Here is a 22,193-nt window from a genome sequence, read left to right as displayed (position 1 = left end):
GCCATAAAAATGTCATAGTATAGTATGTTATAAAACATATTATTAAAAAGTCATACTATAGTATGCCATGAAAATGTATCATATACAAATATAATATATTAAATAATAATCTGGTATATCATATAAAAATGCATGGTATGCCATGAAGAAAAAAACAGCAATCAGCAATTCATAAAAAAAAATAATGTATGTCATAAAAAATGTCATAGTATAATATGCCATAAAAAAAATCTTATTATAGTATGTCATAAAAAATGTACAATATAGTGTATAATAAAAATGTCATTGTATATTATGCCATAAAAAATGTATAATATAGCTAGTCATAAAATATGTTGTATTATAGTATGTCATTAAACAGTCATAAAAAATAGGATGGTATGCCATAAAATGTCATAGTATAGTGAGTCAAAGTCATACTAAAGTATGCCAAAAGAAATATGATAGCCATACTATAGTATGCTATAAAATGTATTATATAGCTTGTCATAAAAAATATTATATAGTATGCCATAAAAAGTCATACTATAATATGCCATGGAACATTTATAATATAGTATCTCGTAAAAAAATGTCAAGGTATAGTATGTCATGAAAAAGTCACATTAAAGTATGCCATAAAAAATGTATAATATAGTATCTCATAAAAAATGTCACAGCATGTCGTAAAAAATCACAATATTGTATGTCTTAAAAAGGTCATGGTATAGTACAAAATAAATAAAATATATATAGTATACTGTAGTATGTAAAGAAAATGTCAAAAATAATATAGTATATATTATAAAATATCTTTAAAAATAGTATGATATGCCACAAAGAAAAATACATAGCACTTAGTCAGAAAAACGTCAGAAATAATTTCATAGTATAGTATGCCATAAAATGTTTTATAATATAGTATGTCATAAAAAAATATTATATAGTATGCCATAAAAAGTCATACAATAATATGCCATGAAACATTTATAATATAGTATCTAGTAAAAAAATGTCAAGGTATAGTATGTCCTAAAAATTCATAAAACTCATGTAAAACAATAATATAGTGTAGCCTATAAAAAGTCTTTAAAAAAAGGTCAGTATGGTATGCCATGAATAACAAAACATAGAACTTAGTAGTAGGTAAAAATGGCATATTATAGTGTGTTATAAAAAATATTATTAAAATGTCATACTATAGTGTGCCATTAAAATGTATTGTATAAAAATATAATATATTAGGTCAAAAATAATAATCTAGTATATCATTTACAAATGTATTGTATTCCATGAAGAAAAAAAAACAGCAATTCATAAAAAAATTATATAGTATGCCATAAACATGTCATGGTATAGTATGTCATAACAAATGTCATAGTATGCTCAGAGTACCTGAGGTTGTAGGCTCAATCCTTATGTGGTGGGTGCGGTGATTTTTGAGGTCTACCCAAAATGAACAAGTCAAATACACAAGGAGAATAGTTCTAAGTGCACTAATTGGTTAGTTCCCGGTTTGGAAAGCGCCAGGGCCGGGTTTGAGTCCTCACCGTTGTAAGGACACCAGTGTCCAGAGCACAGTATGAGACTGTCTTCTCCCATTGTTTCGGAGCGATAGAAAGAGGGGTTATGGAACGGAAAATCCAATTGTTGTTAATATTTTAATTGAAAACACAGCAGACATGACCCCTTTATATTAACCCTTTGATTCATACAGTAGAAGAAGACAAAGACGTGGATGAAGTGAGTGAGGAAACTGTCATTCTCAGTTTTGGTCCGGAAAATCTGCACTCATCTGAGGAGAAGAGAAGGACGATGTAAGAATTTGCATCACATTTGCATACATCTCTGTCTACTACTACAACATCAAATATAACTATTACAACAACTTCTTTTCAACATACTAGGCTTCGACTTTAAACATTTTTTTTTACATACAATACTATGGCTTATTTTTTCAACATTCTATAGGATGACTTTCTATTCTTTTCAACATACTATATTATGACTATTTTTTATTTTTTTACATACTATACTATGCCTTTTCTTCGACATACTATACAATGCCTTTTTTATTTTTTCATCATACTATACTATGACTTTTTTTCGACATACTATGTTTTGACTTTTTAATTTTTTTTGACATACTATACAATGACATTATTTTTTTTACATACTATACTATGACCTTCTATTCTTTTCGACATACTATACTATGACTTTTTTTTCGACATACTATACTGTGACTTTTGTTTATTTTTTCAACATAATATACTCTGATTTTTTTATTGTTTCGACATACTATACTAGGACTTTTTTTTTAAAATGTCGACATACTATACTAGGACTTTTTTTTAAAAATGTCGACATACTATACTATGCCTTTCTATTCTTTTCGACATACTATACGATTACTTTTTTTCAACATATTTTACTATGACTTTTTAAAATATTTTTGACATACTATACTATGACTTTTTTTCGATACACTGTACTATAACCTTTTTTATGTTTACAACATACTATACGATGACTTTTTTTCGACATACTTTACAATGATTTTTTCGACATACTACAGTATACTATGCCTTTTTTTCAACATACTTTACAATGCTTTTTATTATTTTTTCGACATAATATTCAATGATTTTCTTTATTTTTCCGACAAACTATACTATGACTATTTTTCGACATACTATGTTTTGACTTTTTAATTTTTTTTGACATACTATACTATGACTTTTGTTTATTTTTTCAACATAATATACTATGATTTTTTTATTTTTTTGACATACTATACTAGGACTTTTTAAAAAAAATGTCGACATACTATACTATGCCTTTCTATTCTTTTCGACATACTATACAGTGACTTTTGTTTAAGCAAACAAGCAAACAAACAATAGATGAACTTGTGTAATGTGTTTAAGGCCTTAAAGAGGCTGCCACCACAGTTTTCAGCCTGCGTACTGGCTGTCTAGTGTAGTCGTCACTCTGAGGGAACGAGAGTCTTTATCAGTGGTGGGCTAGTCATCAGGGATCAGCAGCAGTCAGGAGACCATTATCTGTGAGAAGACAGCAGCCTACCCCTGCCCCATGTCAACAGATAAACAGCAGCGAGAATATAATCACCTTTCACACACAGGTCTTCTCAGAAGTCAGAGCCGCATGTCCTCACTGGGAAGACAGTGACCGACCTGAATATGTCTGGGTGTTAAAACTATTAGAAGTACTGGCTCAACAATGGGAACTAGATTTTAATTGCACACTTAAAAACTGAATACTGAGCTGTACTGCTTGTTGGTGTGTATGTTTATGAGCTATACCAACCTGCTCATCTGTTTACTATTATTCACTAATATTTGTTTGTATCATGTATTCACATTGAATGTCTGTAAGTGTCTCTGTAATAAAAGATCATAAAAAATTCTACTGAGATCTCTTTGTGATGGAACAGTCCACCTATTCAAACATGTTATTATAAACGGTTCACAAACCATATTAACATGTGCACTCACTTCACTGCTCATGCGCCAACACACTCTGCACTCTGTGCCAAAGCGTGCTTTTTACTAGATAGTGGCCAGAGATCTGATAGCCAAGTTTACTTGTGAATGAAAAATAACATAGAGCCCCGCACTACTCTGCAGTGTTAGCGGGTAATTTTGCAGCATTTTATAAAACTTCTAGTACATTTTGTAGTGGCATTTAGATGATTCTCTAGTATGACTTGTATTTTTTTATTACTTGTAATTAATCATTACAGTAAGCTGATATATTTTGTTTTTTTCCCCCCATCTTTAGAAATAATTAATTATTACTATTAATTTATTGTTTAATCATCAAGGAATAACAAGTCAAATGTCACCCTTTTTGGTTTATTTTATTTTATATACAATGCAATTTAACCCTTAATCTTTGTTTTGTCTCAGAAGAGCCCTCATTGGGTTGTTGGTTTACTTTATCTCCAAGTGTCTGAGTGAAAATATGGCATGGAGATCTATGTCATATACATTATAAAATCGTATGCAACTGCACTATGCCTGTATACCGGTTTTGTTCTATGAATTTTATTTTTATTTTGTCCTATTTTATTCATCTCATTTCATCCTATTGTAAATATGTTTTAATGCATTTCTGTTCTTTTTCATTTGCACTATGAATTGCCCCGTGTGAAAGGTGCCCTATAAATAAACTTGTCTTGCCTAAAGTTACTTTTATATCTTCCAATGACAAACCCAGATGGGATGATTGTTTTGTGTTTATTGTATAGACTGTAGATATACAGTAGCTGTTAAAGTGAGAACATTAAAAATCAATCAATCATTGTTTGCAATTTATTTAAAATAATATATAATTATACATTACAGCTATTGGTCTGGATATAAGAATGATGCATTTCTTGGTGAAATGGACGCTCGGTGCTCATCAGTTTTTTCAGGGTTGACTTTTTGCTCTGAATCCCACAGAACAGGGAGACAGTGAGTTAGAGTTTCTTAGTGATTGTAAATGAACATCTTTAAGGGATTAAAAAAAGGGGGGCCACTAAAGTAACTCACGCTTACGCTCCACCTCCTAACGGTCTAAACCTACATGAAAAAGAGAGATTTGAAGTTAGACTTGCAGCTGACAGAGATAGACAAGAGAGAGGAGGGAGAGATAGCAGGGGAGGAATGGAGAAGAGGAGGCAGCTTTAAGAACCTGTTTCTGCGGCCTTTTAGCACCGAGCGGACTGTAACTGGGATGAGTGGCCTGGTAAGCTGGGCTTTGACTTTCTGATAGCCGAGCTTAACATGGTCATGTAAAGACTAAAAAGCAAAAAAAAGGAGAAACTACACTTGTTGCTGCCACTGACAATCGGCGTCATATCAAAGTGCTTGATGGCTGTTAAACAGGCCGTGCTCCCTTCCTTCAGCTCCTTCTCCAACCTCGCTCAATCCAGTGACAATATGAAAGTAAGTATCGGGTTGATTTCCGATGTTTGATTCTTACAGCGTGACAAAGTCTAGTGCTACCTATTGTATGGTCTATGTCAATGTGCTGGCTATTTCTATATTCCACGAATAGATTATTCATTATTTCACCTAATATTGCAATGATAAATGTGTCAGTCTTGCATTATGATGCTGAGCTTGGCTGTATTCTAAACCGCTTACTACATACTATGGCAAAAAGCTAACTCATACCACTGTTGCAAGTTATTGAGCTTTGAATTATTTTTCTTTATGACCAATATTTGTTTACTTTATAAGATACTTAATGGTTTAGCTCCATGATCCCTTAAACAATTTATTCTAACAGCTAATGGTGAAGTAAGACGAACAGGTCATCAACAAGACTGTTATAATTGCTCCACAAAATTCACTCAAACTGCTTTTTCAGTTACAGCAACAAAACAGTGGAATGATATCCCTACAAATATTAGAGTAATGTTAAAAAAAAGGTTTGTATTGTCTTAGTAAGTATCTCTCAGAGGCGGCTCTTTCCCTCGCCAGTGCCTGCTATTCTGTAGCCGGTCTGTGAGCGTGTCTGGCAAACTGGCGAACGAGCTACGCCTGTAGGCGATTGTGGAGCATTTCAACTCAAAAAACTACACAGTTGATTTCTCACCTCAAAAATTCAGTGATGAAATAGCTACGAAAGATGTAAAAAAAACTTGAAATTTTTGGCTACTGTTGTTGTGACCATAGACTGTGCCGTTCCAGCGCTTTGCATTGAGGGATACATTAGGCGAGGTAGACTGGTCCAATGCATACTGGAGATTTTTTCCAAATCAGTACGACATCCGGGTATTTTTGGCATACTGTAGATTTTGCTTTTGTTTGCATACTACATGCTTCATTTTGGCCAAATGAGTACTTGCGGTTTTGAATACAGCCCTTGTGATTTGTCTCATATAAATGGGGACAAAAATGGTGGTTGAATGCATTTATTGAAAGCAATTTTAGATCAAAAGCATCTGCTAATGTCATGTAAAAATGCAATGTAACTATCAATCTGAATGAGGTCTGCTGGGATGAAATGTTTGTTTAATGTACTGATTTTTCCAACTATATCTAACATGCCTATATGTACAGTGAAAGAGTTATTGGTGACTGTGCTGTCCAATATGGCCGCAAAGATTTCCCTTCCTGAAATGTGATGGAGGACAAATTCCATAATCCTCATTATGTGTGAAACTGGATACTCTAATATGAGGCCTTAGCAGTCGGAGTCAGACAAATCAAGATGGTATCTTTCGAAGTTAGTCTTTTTAGTACAAAATTGGCACTTTGTGTTTCCACTGACAGTGTTTCCTGGCTGAGCCACAGTGGAGGGTTTGTAACACAACGTGGGAATTTTGTCCTATAAAGAAAATACGGATGATTAACACTTGAGAATTGTGTGATTAAGACAGACTATATTGTATTAGCTTCAGCTGCCCTCTTAATAGCCAGTCCAGACCAAGCCCCCAGGAAGAGCGCTGGGCGTTGATGCAAATTTTTGTAGTGGCCAAATGGTGGAATTACAACTTCCGTGTCCGTCACGTGATGCCATTGGGACCAAAAATACTTTTTTTCCCACAGACTTACAACACAATAATAACAATATATTTTGTTTAGGTAAATCAGTTTCCCAGTACGAACACTTGAATATCCCTTATTTAAATCATTAGGTCCTAAAAGTTGTAAAATGCACTAATAGCCGAATCCAGAGTTATTTCCCTTCCTCCGTTCATGTGAATGAGCCCCAGTCCGAGGCTGGACCAAGGGTTGGGAGTCGGAGTTCTAGAAAACGCTAGTGCGCCTGCTCTACGGGCCCAATAGATGCGGAAGATTGCCAGGTGCTCGGGGTACTTTATCACAGTCGAGCCATTTTGGCTTCATGCACCACTGAGCAACTCTCATAGGAAAGAACGGGCGCCTGCCCCCAACGCTGTATCCAGTCCTCGTTATACATCCATGGTATGGACAGAAGGAACAATTACAGCAACCAATAACGCTTTTAATGTACATATGAACATGTGAGTATTGTTTTCAGACTTGAACCTATCCTTTAAATGCATAAGCAACTTGCAGGAATCTCCTTTTCACAATATGTTTTCCTTGGTGATCATCACTTCTAACTGCTCTCCAACACCATCTAGGTGTGGAAGTCTGAGAGTGACTCTCTCCCTCTGGACACTCTCAGCAACAAACTGTCACCAAACAGCTCTGAGCAGCTGCAGGTCTCTCAGCAGATGACAGAGGAGCTCCTGGATGATGACAGCCGGGCATCCTGGGACATTGAGTTCCTGCTGTCTGATTGGAGTAGCCCATCGCCTGACCTCAACCCCTCTCTGGACAACAATGATCAACGGCTCCCACAGTTAGACCCAAGCACGGCGCACCAAGAGGCGGCCATGTTTAAGGACCAACCCGGACAGGAGCATCTGCAGATGAACACTGGCCACCTCATGGCGGAGCTCCTGTCACCTACTGAAACCACAACGCCAGTCCAGCCAGAGCTGTACCACCATGGTTATAATGACGACCAAACAGGTCGTACTTCGTTTCCCAGTCTACCTAATGTAGATCAGTTTGGCTTCCCTCAAGGAGGCAGTGTGGAGAGGCACAGCAGAGGAAACCTCACTAAGGTCTCATCGTGGGACTTTAACCCTTACTATCCCCAGCCACACCACTCGATGGTGACCTTTCCTAACAGCAGGTTCATACCACCTCAAGCTGTGACCCCTGACCGTCGACACTACAGCTACATGCCACACTTTAACCACAACGCCAACCGTTTCTGTGAATACAGCCACAGCCAGACCACTAGTCATCTGCCTCTTCACCAGCAGGCCCTGCTGGTTGTGCCACAGCTGCCTCCTGGTGGGGTGGAGGGGAAGCGTGGTCGAAGGGCGACCGGGAAAAAGAGGCCCGCCATCCACCGCTGTGAATACCCTGGCTGCAGCAAGACCTACACCAAGAGCTCACACCTTAAGGCTCACCATCGCACTCACACAGGTAAACCCCATTGACTCAACCACATAAACAACTGAAAAGTCTGTCACAATTAGTCTCAATATAAGATGTAATGTTATTATTTGGTATTTATCATCTGTTTTCTTGTTTACTCTTCAGGGGAAAAGCCTTACCACTGTTCATGGGAGGGATGCAGCTGGAAATTTGCCCGTTCAGATGAGCTGACGCGTCACTACCGTAAGCACACGGGCCAAAAACCCTACGAGTGTCTGCTGTGTCAGAGGGCCTTCTCCCGCTCCGACCACCTGGCCCTGCACATGAAAAGACACACCTGATGCCCACACACATATACATATACACAAACCACTGCCATTTAAACCAAGACATTAAAAGGTAGAAGACTTGATTTGGATATTCTTTGAAGTTTGAATTTAAGACCCAAATCAGTGCACTGAACAGTTGAATTTGGGACTCAGTGACCTCAGATATTAACTCAACATGTTCCCAGTATTAACCGTAAAATATGCACTTGATTATCTAGCTAGTTAAAGGGGAACGACGAATATTTTTAAAACATTAATATTATTTTGGAGGCGATATACATGATGGAAAAAATACTGCAACTTACTCATGTATGCGCATATTGCAAAGGCACGCCGGGAAACCACAAGGTGGAAGCGTCATCACGGTAAAGGGAAACTGTATCATACCTTTCTGACTTTCGTTTTCCAGTGGTTGTAGATTACGCAAGTGCTGTCGACTGGAGCAGAGAAATCCACTGGAGCGAGGAGATCCATGACAGGAAAACGAAATTCAGAAAGTCCGAACGGTATGACACAGTTTCCCTGTCTTATAAGTGTTTATTGTTCAAATTAAACAGATTCAGAAATTGACAGCATGTTTATTCATATTGTAAATGTTGTTGAAATTCTATACTCCATTCATATCGCCACTGACAGGCAGTTGCGTTTTACCGTGATGACGCTGCCACCTTCTGGTTTCCCGGTGCGACCTCGCAATATGCGAGTACATGAGCAGATTGCAGTATTTTTTCCATCATGTTATATATATATATATAATTTTCAGACCCGACTGATACTGACTCAAGTGACATCACTTGGGGCAATTTATCAGACCTCACACAGTTCCCTCTGAAGCCACACAAGGCTTTATACAACTTTTTTCACATATGCAGTAGTACTCCCAAGACCTGTAAACACACGTGGATGTGTGTGTTCCCCTTTAGGTTCCAGTTTAAATTACATGAACTCAAACTGATTACGTGAACATCATTAAGACATAACAATGGTGATTCAGACTTTAACAGTGAGGTGTTGGGACTTGACTAAGATGTTAGAGTGGGTTAATCTGTCTGTGTGCAACCGTAACACACACACACACACACACACACACACACACACACACACACACACACACACACGCACACACACACACGCACACACACACACACACACACACACACACACACACACGGACAGAGGACCAGTACAACTCACACAGTCATAATGTAAAGTTAGCATGCTTTCAGCAATAAGTGCCACTTAGACAAACACTGTACACACTGTGGGCATGGAGACAGCAAACACTAACACTAACAAAAGACCTACCAAAGAATGTGTGTAATGCAGGTTATAATACAATACACAGTAGTATATCCTGTTGGATCTCATGGCACGCTGAACAAAGTCATGCCTGCTTAGTAACAATGCTTAGTTGTATCAGTGCTGAGATGATCTGATAGCTTTGTTTGATTTCTTTTAGAAGTTTAGTTGATTGTAATATTGATTGTAATATAAAAAAACAAACCATATAGTATATGTTAGTCTACGTGATTATACAGTGAATGCGGGATTATGCATTTTTGTCCTTTTTTTCCCTTTTATTGTCCTGCATTTTTGTCACCTAACTATATGTCTGTCTGTTTGGGGATTTTTAATTTAAGAAAAACATTTATGCTTTTGTCTCTTCCATCAGGCAGATTTTCAAACTGTAAATAATCAGCATCTTTCTCAGTTGTTTATCATCATCTAAAAATGTGAGCAACATATTTATTTACATAATCTTTTATTAACAGAAGATAGGCTACTATATTATTGTACAGTGATTTTTTATATTCTCAAAAGAGTGCTTTAAAAGTGTTTTAATTATTGTTTTCATTGTCATAATTCTAATAAAGACCTCTAATGCTGTAAAACTGTCTTTGAGTGTGACATGATATATTAAGGCAGCTGATCTTAACAATTATATTACCTTGATTTAATTAACTCAACATTTTAAGTGCTTTACTGGAAGATAAATCTGTCCTGCATAAAGCTCAATAAAATACATCTGGAACATGATTAGAGCTTAAACCAGAGGTCTTAAAAGTAAGAGGTGGGCCTCCCCAGGAGGGCTGCAAACTGTTTCAGGGGAGGCTCAGAGTATGGAAGTGAAAACCATAACATTAGTTATTAAAAGAAGATCACAGAGTAGACTAAATGTTTGTGATTTAGTTAAAGAGATGGTTCAGAGATACAGTAGTGTAGGGGAATTTGACTGTTTTTCCCACTTTCCCAGAGTCAGAAATAAGGATGCACCGATACCACATTGGATATCAAGCCAATACTGGCTCAAATAGCTGGAAATTCAATTCTATGTTTATATACTATATACATTATATACTGGAATTTGAATTCTTGTTTAAGTTTTGACCAATTTGTTGCTGCATTAAAAAGGTTTACACCTGTATTATAATTCCTGTTAATTTTGAATTGTTTTACCATGTTGCTGGTGCATGATTTAGTATTTTAATGATAAATAACACACTAAATTTATATCTATGTATTTATTTGTTACATTTTGTTTTACAAAGTTAAGAAAGCAATGTTTAAGTCAAACATGATGTTGCCTTACACTTAAAAGAATGATCACTTCCACACAGTGAGGCATACAGCTTATTATTTAAAGACTGGTATCGGATCGGTACTCTGTATCGGCCACTACCCAGACCCCAGGTATCGTTATCGGTATCAGGAATGAAAAAGTCGGATCGGTGCATCCCTAGTCAGAAACTAATAGATGCCTTAGGACAGACCTTTTTTCATGGATTTGGTGTAGTCTGAAATTATGTCAAACAGCAATATTAGGCAATCTCAGCTCAAAAATGTGTGTCTAAGGGATCAAATAACATAATCATGATCCCATAGACATCCAGGAATTGAGCGAAACTAAACAAGTAAACTAAGGAGGGGTGAGGGGGCGCCTTTTTCCAGGCTTTGTTGGAGAGGAGGCCCAAAGTCTCAGTCTTTGAAAACCCCTGGCCAAGACTTTAAACATCAGTCATTCTCACAAGTAATGTCAGTCTTTGGCCTTTAGGTGGCAGTCTTCGGTTATTATATCAGGCCTCAAGCCTGCAGGCTGGTACCAGCACAATGTTGGCAGTTGTGTTAGCAGTGTTTCTAATCTGGGTGAGGTTAGGATGAGGATGTGTTTATGTAACTCAGCACTCACTGATTCATCCTGATTATGTCAGATGATGGAGGTCGTCATCCCATTATGGAGCTCCCTCTGTCTCTCTCTTGCATACACTTGCACAGACATGCATACCCCCAGGGAAGCCAAACACAGAAAAGCAAACACAATTACACACTCATTTACCAACATTTGTAACACAGAAATGAATTGGCATGTGCCTGTAAACAAAGATAATAGAATAACTAGAGATGAGTTTTGTCTACATCTTGCGTGATTCAAGGTGTAATATCTCCATCAACAGAGACATTTCAGTTGCACAAAACATCTCAAGTGAAACATTGCAATGTGTCAGATGTTTTGGTAAGGCACCAATAAAATACAATAAAATCACAGTGTATAATACCTACAAAAGGAAACTGCTTATTGAGGCAAGAGTCACCTTTTGTGTATTAGATATACTTTGGAGATCACACATTCATTTTAATCCCAAAGATGAATTTCATCCTGTTGTATTCATCTTGTTGGTCTTTTATTGATATCATTACTACCAGGTAAACAACATAGAGGGCAATTTGTTTGTAGTTTGAAGTATATTGGCTTTAACCCCTTCGACAGCCCGGGCTGCTATTCTGTCTTTCAGAGGTTATAGCGGGCTCAGTCAAGCTAGCGTGAAGGTACAGATATCATATGAAACTAGAAAACTTAAGGAATCCATTGTTACCAGCCATGTCACAGGAAGAATGCTACAAAGTATTGCAAAATGTAGGAAAGGAATAACTGGCATGGCGATTTTCAGAGGGGTCCCTTGACCTCTGACCTCAATATCTGTGAATGAAAATGGCTCTATGGGTACCCATGAGTCTCCACTTTACAGACATGCCCACTTCACGATAATCACATGCAGTTTGGGGCAAAAAACATGCAGTTTTTTATATGCAGTACAAATGTGTTATTTTTGCCCATTTTAAATTTATATATAATATAAAACAAGGCTGTGACAATATTAATCACAGCCTCGTGAAACTTTACAGCCACAAACTAGAGACCTAGAGCATTCAGAGGATGGATGGCTTTCCTAGGTCGATTGACAATAAGGGGTTTCTGAGCAGTTTCCAGAACAGAAGTGCTCGCCATCCAATCCCTGAAAAAGGCAATTCTTGCAGAAAATCTCCAAATGTCAAAAGCTTTTCTAACCAAATCACAGCATGACTTTTTCTATGGTGTTCCTCAAAGTCTTGGTGTCTTACGGTGTTATTTTGGAGGGAATATTGATCATTTTAATCAATTATCGAATGGTAAAAAATGGTTAAATTTACGACCAAATCTGTTTAACAAATGGTATCAACCCAAAAATTTACATAATGGAGCATAGGAATGGCCATCACAAACTTCTATCATAATGTTCTAAGCCCTTATATACTTTTACACAATTTATTTGAATTAATTAATGTTTATTTCTTATTTATGACCAGAACAACTTGAGCATCATCTCAAATCAATCTTCAGGTTTCCAGCTTTCAGACGATGTACACCACTTCTATGTGACATCTACTGTTGCCTTTTACCCATGAAAATGCCCTGTCCCCCTCTAAAAAAAGAGGACGAAATGGTAAGGGGTTATAGGGGCACTCCACTGATTTTACACATTAAGTTCAATTTACTCATCATAAAGAGAACTGCTCAGTTTTATAATGTCTTCTGAGTCGGGAGGGAGCTTTCCAAAGTTTGCTGTCTGTAAAGGTCTTACAAGTCCCCCCATATTTATGAAAGTGCAACACTGAATTGCTGGTGTACCCCTTTAAGAATCAGGTTTTAGAGCAACCAAGGGAAAAAGAAGAAACTTTTGCATTTTAAACAACCTTTGAGCCATTTGAGTTTTCAGAGTTTATGTGTGCACCTGAATGCATCATCAGTCCGACGGAGCCGACGCGCTTTACCGTATCAAAGCGATGTATTGAGATAAAAAACCTGAAGAGCAAAAAGACTAGAAAATAAATTCAACAGAACCAGTTATTCAAGCATAAACATTTCAAATTCATTTGGCTTGATGGCTTCAGTGAAGAATCAAGACTCAATGCTAGACTCAAATGAAGCAAATATATCGATTCTGGCATTAAAAAAAATCTAGCTCCATTGGTGAATCGATTTTTTCCTACCCCTAGTGTTTACCGCTGTGACCACCAGCAGCCCTCGTTTCATGTCATGCTGCTTTTTCATACTTTAGCAGATTAATTTGCCTAATCTTTTCGGGTCTTTAGACCGCGGTGGAAACGCGGATTGTTGTGGGCTTAAGGGACCTTTTAGTTCCTGGAAAAGTAGTTCCAGGGACTAAAAGTCCCCCTGAACTTTTGGTGGAAACCCAGCTTAATGTCGTTAACATCATCAGATGATGTTGACTTGACAGATCTAATGCGACACAGTAAGATTTATTGTAGACTAACAATTAGAAGCCATGGCACAAATGACTTGCCATGATTTCGTAACCAAGCATTCGACTGAAAAGTGTGTCCAAGACAGCACACGGACATACTCACTGTTTGGAACCATGGTGGCACACCTCCAGCGTGGGGTCATTGTAAATGAACGGGACTTTGAGTTCGTTGACTGGGACCGTGTAGATGCGGCACTGTTTACTGTTAAGCTTGATCCTGTTCAGGTTGACCACTGTGGGGAAAATGGTCAGCTCAACGTAGCCCTGAGGGATGCAAAAGAGAGGATGAAGTCGGTGAAAATAGACTACAACTGTCATCAGTAGTGTAGAAGTGGAGTAGAACCCCAACATGAACTGCATAAAAAGGGTTTGATCACCCAAAAATGTTCCAAACACTAGTATCTGGGCTGGCTTTATCACAGCAGCAAAGTCCTTGTGACTTCACATAATTCTGTAGGGTTGTACAGCATGTTTATTTATATAGCAAATGTTGAAAACTCTGACTGTTGTTTGTGCGTATGCACCAAACAGCAGTTCGGAGTATTCGGCCTTCTTGGAGACCCTGAATGGAGTCCTGTATGGGGCTCCAGTAGGGGACTCCATAGTTCTCCTGGGAGACTTCAACGCGCACATGGGCAACGATGGAGACACCTGGAGTGGCGTGATTGGGAGGAACGGCCTCCCTGATCTAAACCCGAGTGGTCGTTTGTTGTTGGACTTCTGTGCTAGTCGTGGATTGTCCATAACGAACACCATGTTCGAACATAAGGATGCTCATAAGTGTACGTGGTACCAGAGCACCCTAGGCCGAAGGTCGATGATCGATTTTGTAATCGTATCATCTGATCTGAGGCCGCATGTTTTGGACACTCGGGTGAAGAGAGGGGCGGAGCTGTCAACTGATCACCATCTGGTGGTGAGTTGGGTCAGAGGGTGGGGGAAGACTCTGGACAGACCTGGTAAGCCCAAACGCGTAGTGAGGGTGAACTGGGAACGTCTGGAGGAGGCCCCTGTCCAAGAGATCTTCAACTCACACCTCTGGCGGAGCTTTTCTGGCATCCCTGTGGAGGTTGGGGGCATTGAACCCGAGTGGACGATGTTCAAAGCTTCCATTGCTGAAGCTGCGGCGGTGAGCTGTGGTTTTAAGGTCTTAGGTGCCTCAAGGGGCGGCAACCCTCGAACACCGTGGTGGACACCGGTGGTCAGGGAAGCCGTCCGACTGAAGAAGGAGGCCTTCCGGGATATGTTATCTCGGAGGTCTCCGGAGGCAGTTGCAGGGTACCGACGGGCCCGAAGACCAGCAGCCACTGCCGTGACGGAGGCAAAGCAGCGGGTGTGGGAGGAGTTCGGAGCAGCCATGGAGAAGGACTTTCGGTCGGCACCAAAGTGCTTCTGGAAAACCATCCGGCACCTTAGGAGGGGGAAACGGGGAACCATCCAAGCTGTGTACAGTAAGGATGGGACACTGTTGACCTCAACTGAGGAGGTAATCGGGCGGTGGAAGGAGCACTTTGAGGAACTTCTGAATCCGACCAATACGCCCTCTATGGTAGAGGCAGAGCTGGAAGCTGATGGGGGACCATCATCAATTACCCTGGTGGAAGTCACTGAGGTAGTCAAACAACTCCACAGTGGCAAAGCCCTGGGGAATGATGAGATCCGCCCAGAAATGCTGAAGGCTCTGCGTGTGGAGGGGCTGTCTTGGATGACACGTCTCTTCAACACCGCGTGGAAGTCGGTGACAGTGCCTGAGGAGTGGCAGACCGGGGTGGTGGTTCCCCTTTTCAAAAAGGGGGACCAGAGAGTGTGTGCCAATTACAGGGGTATCACACTGCTCAGCCTCCCTGGTAAAGTCTACTCCAAGGTGCTGGAAAGGAGGGTTCGGCCGATAGTCGAACCTCAGATCGAAGAGGAACAATGCGGATTCCGTCCTGGCCGTGGAACAACGGACCAGCTTTTCACTCTCGCAAGGATCCTGGAGGGGGCCTGGGAGTATGCCCATCCAGTCTACATGTGTTTTGTGGACTTGGAGAAGGCATATGACCGGGTCCCCCGGGAGATACTGTGGGGGGTGCTGCGGGAGTATGGAGTGAGGGGGGCACTTCTCAGGGCCATCCAATCCCTGTACGCCCAAAGCGAGAGCTGTGTTCGGATCCTCGGCAGTAAGTCGGACTCGTTTCCGGTGGGGGTTGGCCTCCGCCAGGGCTGCGCTTTGTCACCAATCCTGTTCGTGATATTCATGGACAGGATATCGAGGCGTAGTCGGGTGGAGGAGGGTTTGCAGATCGGTGTGCTGAGGATCTCATCGCTGCTTTTTGCAGATGATGTGGTCCTGTTGGCATCATCGGTCTGCGACCTCCAGCACTCACTGGATCGGTTCGCAGCCGAGTGTGACGCAGTCGGGATGAGAATCAGCACCTCTAAATCTGAGGCCATGGTTCTCAGCAGGAAACCGGTGGTTTGCCTACTCCGGGTAGGGAATGAGTCCTTACCCCAAGTGAAGGAGTTTAAGTATCTCGGGGTCTTGTTCGGGAGTGAGGGGACGATGGAACGTGAGATTGGTCGGAGAATCGGAGCAGCAGGGGCGGTATTGCATTCGTTTTACCGCACCGTTGTGACGAAAAGAGAGCTGAGCCGGAAGGCAAAGCTCTCGATCTACCGTTCAATCTTCGTTCCTACTCTCACCTATGGTCATGAGGGTTGGGTCATGACCGAAAGAACGAGGTCGCGGGTGCAAGCGGCCGAAATGGGTTTCCTCAGGAGGGTGGCTGGCGTCTCCCTTAGAGATAGGGTAAGAAGCTCAGTCATCCGTGAGGGACTCGGAGTAGAGTCCTTGCTCCTTTGCGTCGAAAGGAGCCAGTTGAGGTGGTTCGGGCATCTAGCACGGATGCCTCCTGGGCGCCTCCCTTGGGAGGTGTTCCAGGCACGACCAGCTGGGAGGAGACCACGGGGAAGACCCAGGACTAGGTGGAGAGATTATATCTCTACTCTGGCCTGGGAACGCCTCGGGATCCCCCAGTCAGAGCTGGTTAATGTGGCCCGGGAAAGGGAAGTTTGGGGTCCCCTGCTGGAGCTGTTGCCCCCGCGACCCGATCCCGGATAAGCGGTTGAAGATGGATGGATGGATATAGCCTTCAGAATAATATCAATGTTTTAAAAATGGTTGTTATTCCCCTTTAAACCTGCTCATCCAAGATGGCATGACAGCAGACAAGTGCACGCACATCACCAAGACATTAGTGCCCTACTCACAGCCAAATATACACACATGAAGTAATCCTGATAATTATAGTGCTGCAGATACACTCCTTGGCCATTAATTATCTGTCATCCACTGAGACTGTGCTACTAAAACAAGATGTTACACATCAGCAGATAAATCCACAACACTTCACTGATAGGTTAGAGATGGTTATGAGGCTCCATCAGCAGTGTGAGTTTATTTTAGTGCAGTGTTCAAGGGTAAGTGATTTGTGATTTAGAGTTGACACGAGGACAGCGGCAGAGCTCTGACCTGACGTGCCCCGAAAAGGACAAACAAACTCTTTCTACTTCCACTTTGTAGTTCCTCCTTCCCTGTTTACATCATGTTATACTTGTTGTTTATCCATATAAACAAGACATGAAATATTAAGCTATGGAATGTTTGAGTTTTTCCTTGTAGTCTGAGCAGCTAATCAGGTCAAAGGTAAAAAATTTCATTATTATAATCTTTGTGACCAGGCCAAGGCTTAACATCTGAGTACCACATGCTATAAACAATTCCAACAATGCAATGTGTTTTCATGTATTGGGTTTCTTTCAGCTAGTGCCAACTGCTCTCTAGATTTGCAAATTTCATTTTCTGTAAATCCCCACTGCACAATGGAAAAAACTCACTTAACCACTTAATTTAATTGTTTTATATGAGAGAAAGCATCATATTTTTTGTTCCCGGTCACCCACATATCCAGTGGAGAGAAACCTGTTTCATCAACATGGGAAAACAGAATAACTTGAGTGCTGTGCAGCTGAAGGAAGGTTTACTGGGGACAGATGTGTAAATAAATTCCTTCTCTCTTTCTTGTTTTCCTCTGTGAGAGAAATTCAGATCTTTATGTATGACTTTTCCCCATGTAGAGGATCTGTGCACATTGCAGAGAAAATACATTCAACTCTTATTTGTATTACTGCATATAAACCATATGACATCAAGCCTCGGTATCTAAACAGTAAGCTTTCATGGATTTTAAAATGCTTTAAACACTTTCAGCTACCTAAACATTATAGTCAATTCTATGCAAACATTGCCAATCAACTTCCTCCAAACACGGCACAGATTCCTCTTCCTGCGGGCACAGACACACTGTAACATCCAGTGTGTGGTAACACTGTGTGTACTCAGCAGAACAACAGTGTTATTGAGAAGAAGCGGGAACATCTTTGACGCAAAATAGCAACTTCAGTTCAGCAAACAAACGTCTGCACACAGACAGTCACAAACAAACCCACACATAAACACCATTCACTATACAATGTATTGTAGTCATAAGCATCTGTAAATGGCTTAAACTCTGCTACTTCAGGACAGCACTGGTACCAGCATTCTAACTGAGATTTCCATTCACAACATGTATCCATCTGCATTTGTATTTTACAGGGGTTGCACAATCATGGACAGAGCCAAACTGACAACCTTTTCTAAAAGGGATTTCTAAATGCAGATAAACTCGTCTATCAGAATAAGGGTCTGTTCTCACTTCCAGGAAAGTCTTCACTAAGCTGCTTCAATGTGTAAATAACTTTGTATGGGTGTGTGGAATTATTGACTGCACTGTTTGCGATTACACAACCTCACAAAATGGGAATCTTGGCCTGATGTCCAAAAGCAGGATGAGGATTAGAGTGGTGAAAGCTGCTGCAGTGCTGAGACTGTTGAGAGGGACTGTGAGTCCAAGTGGATCGAGGGGGTGGGGTGGGGGAGCTGATTCCCCTGATTTGAACTTGAGTGTACACACACACTCATAAAGTCAAACAAGGCCAGTGTCCGCTCTACACGCAGGCAGTCAAATGCTTTCTGTATTAGTTTTCTAATGAAGCTTCACATACACATGAATGCACACACCTCTGTACTTGTGAGTGCCCTTGTTGACACTTGGGGGACTTAAAAGAGATGGTTTAAAATCTTGCGCTGGGATCACACCAGCCGCGACACTAAATCAGACAAGGGGCGTAAAGTCGGGTGGCCAATTGCCCATTCCCTACTTCCTATCCCCACTTTACCAGCCACAAGCTGTCACTGCTGGTAAAGAAGCGTAGATCTCCTTACTTTTATGTATGGTCGAGCAAAAACACATAATGCATCTTGATAGTGTCTTTTGCTCAAACCTCCCTGACTGGTAAATGCCAACGTCTTTCAAACTCCATGTGCCCAGTTTATAAGACACACTGTCTGTTAAAATGTATAGTCTGTATGTATAGTCCCATATCTAATTTTAACATTTTTAAGTCATGTTACTTGTCACAAATATCTCGGACTCATCATAAACAATAAACTCAGTTTTGATCAACACATCACTGACATCCATAAAAGATCCCAGCAAAGACTTCATGCCATCTGTAAACTCAGAGCATTGTCTGTTGCCCCCCACCTCCTGTTGTTGCTTTACAAAAGCATAATCCAACCCATCCTGCTGTACTGTTCCCCCTGCTTCTTCACCATGTTAGATATGAGCCTCAGAGCCATTACACGCCTAGCACTCGCAATATCAAATGACACTGATCACCCCCTAAACCAACACTTAACTCCCATCTGGTCGGAGATACAGAACATTGAGATGAAGAGGAGCCCATTTCAGCAGGAGCTTTGTTCCTTCTGCAATAGCAGCTCTGAACAATCTTCCTCACTGACACTGTTGTGAGCTGGAATGTATTAGTGCATACATGAAGATTTTGTGAACTGCTTATGTGTTATTTGATCTGTATATATGTATGTTGCTATGTGGTTCTGTGTACTGTCTGTGGAAACAAATATTCCTCTTGGACAAATAAATCTAAATAAATAAATAGCTTTGTCGCTCGTAATATGAACACAGCATCGGTCTTGTTCAGGAATTTTTGAGAAATGATTCCTGGAAAAATATTTCTCAAGTAGTATCAGATCATGTATCATTTTGGGAAAATTTCAAGTTGATTTGAAGTGGAAACAGATGAAATAATCTCAGCCATGAAGAGATTTCTTTGGTTTGTTTATTTAAGAAAATTAGATTAGAGTGAAAAATGACTTTCTAAGATGGACATGTTTTTGCAGTGTAACTGCAGGCAGCTATAGCATTTCTGGGAAATACTTTCCAAAAAGAGGTAACCTTGAAAACGGGAGTCAGGAACTCAAATCAAAAAGGTTCATTTAATCAAATTTGTTGGCAGATCATTCAGCTGAACCTTGGGACGGCAGTACAGTTTTCTTTTCACAGAATTTCACCCCAACCTCCTCCGAGTCTGTGCACACCACTACATGTCACAGCCCACGTATTCAAACTGATCTGTCAAGGTCTTAGAAACAGGTCAATAGTGACACTGATGTTACTAATTAAATTTATGCAGATCCAGAGAAGATTTGCATAAGTGACAGGATAAATTAAAGAGTGGAAAGTTAACTGTTGCCTTGTTTCGGAGAAACTGGTGAGATTGACAGAGAGAGACACAGAGTCCTGTGTGAAGCATTACGAAGTATCTCTGTCCAGCAGATCGGAACAATGTTCCTTTTTTCTGTGCAACCTCACCCCAACTGAACTTCCAGCAGTCCTCACATGCTCTCGCTCTCTCTGTGTATTACATAACAGCTCTCTTTTCCATTCACACTGTCAAAATGCATTCAAATGACTCACTCTGTCTCTTTGCGTTCTTCATCTACAAAACATGGCTATAAAATGTATTGATTAACTCACAGGTGCAGTAACACAGTGATGTACTTCTTTTGTTCTGACACAGTGAGACGAACAGTACAAAATATTCTGAGTGAGTGACATTACACATCCTCACGTTTGTTCTTTGACAGTGCAAGTAATCTATCCGATAATCTAATGTTGTGATGGAAATAAAAGTCTAATTGTATGTTGTAGAAGTGTTTGTAGAGAAACAAACAGCGCATACACAACACATTTTTCCATGTAGCTGAGTTACCTTGAACTCCTCGTTGTGGGTGCTCACCTGCAAAGAGCAAATGAGGACACCATGACTGCTGTCCATTTTAGACTGGTGACCTAATTTAACACACTGATGTCAAAAACAGAAGGAGAACACAGAGACCTGTTAGTACATGGATGAGAAAATTATCTTGACAGTATTAATATTGCATGAAATACGATTTTTTTCTGCTTGTAATTCATTGTCAGTAAAAAATAAATAAAAAAAGGCCTTCAATGACCTACCGAGCATCAATAGATATACAGATAGAGAGAGAGCGATAGCTAGCTGAACCCTGAAACCTCACAATGAGATGTTATGTTGTAGCCATGGTTACCTGACTGACGCGTCACACTCTGACAGGTCAAAGTGCGACAGTCCAGCATGCTTTCTGTCAGTCACGTGTTTTTGCTGTGATATATATATATATATTTTTTTTTATTGAAGAAAATTAATTTACAAACATTAAGGCACTGTAATCTAAACTCAATACTTCTAACATACAAGGCACAATTGGATAGGAAAGATAACTTCAATTATAAAAAATAATATAATAACAAATAAAAGAGGATAGAAAATAATTCAAGGAACAAAAAATAAATAAATAATAATAACAAGACTGCACTCTTCCATAGTAGCTCTAGGGGGTCATCATCATATATGTTCAGTTCTTCATAAGCTCAGAGGAGACACTTTGCATGTTGGCCTTTCATTAGTCTCAAAGCACTGAGATGATTGTCAACAAGGTCTCTTTTGAAAACAGAAAATAGGGGTTTCATTTTCCTCCATTTGGATGATTGTTCAATATCAAGTCACTCTTAATATCCTTCATGTTAATACCAAACACAACATTTACTCTTGTTGTTGCTGTGATATGCTCAGTTACTTGTTGAACTTTAGAGTAGCCTACGTGGTTTTGGTTCGGCTTACAATTTACTGTTCATTTATTAATCTTAACCTCGTTTCCGACGTCACTCGAGAAAGCCGTGCCTGTATTAAAGTTATAAAATACTATTCTATGTCTAGAGAATGTTTTGTTTGGTTTCCATAAAGGTAACAGTAAAATCAAAGAACATTATATTATTAATCAGATTATTCTCTTAGCTAAATTTCATATACATAAATCCAAATTTAGTAAATCTAAACCTTCATTTTTTGTATTTGAACATGAAACCAAACAATACATTAAATTGATTCTCTCC

The 22,193-nt window shown here is 39.8% G+C and overlaps 1 protein-coding gene and 1 long non-coding RNA gene across 2 annotated transcripts; one reads left to right on the top strand and one right to left on the bottom strand.

The window, feature by feature from the left end:
- The first annotated feature begins 4,593 nt into the window (after positions 1–4,593).
- Positions 4,594–10,282, top strand: klf1 (Kruppel like factor 1 (erythroid)). Its single transcript, XM_074628870.1, has 3 exons — positions 4,594–4,934; positions 7,106–7,964; positions 8,082–10,282. The coding sequence occupies exons 1-3, from the start codon at positions 4,860–4,862 to the stop codon at positions 8,255–8,257; spliced, it is 1,110 nt and encodes a 369-aa protein (XP_074484971.1). The 5' UTR covers positions 4,594–4,859; the 3' UTR covers positions 8,258–10,282.
- Positions 10,283–11,029: 747 nt separating this feature from the next.
- LOC141763995 (uncharacterized) lies at positions 11,030–14,317 on the bottom strand. The gene is made up of 2 exons (XR_012593213.1): positions 13,931–14,317; positions 11,030–11,509 (listed from the first exon to the last, which is right to left on the bottom strand). It is a non-coding gene; the product is annotated as an uncharacterized LOC141763995 (long non-coding RNA).
- Between the last annotated feature and the right edge of the window lie 7,876 nt (positions 14,318–22,193).

The sequence above is a fragment of the Sebastes fasciatus genome, chromosome 3 (assembly GCF_043250625.1).
Source record: "Sebastes fasciatus isolate fSebFas1 chromosome 3, fSebFas1.pri, whole genome shotgun sequence".
NCBI lineage: Eukaryota > Metazoa > Chordata > Actinopteri > Perciformes > Sebastidae > Sebastes > Sebastes fasciatus.
Note: the sequence above shows the minus strand (reverse complement) of the source record. Positions and strands in the feature narration are given on the sequence as shown.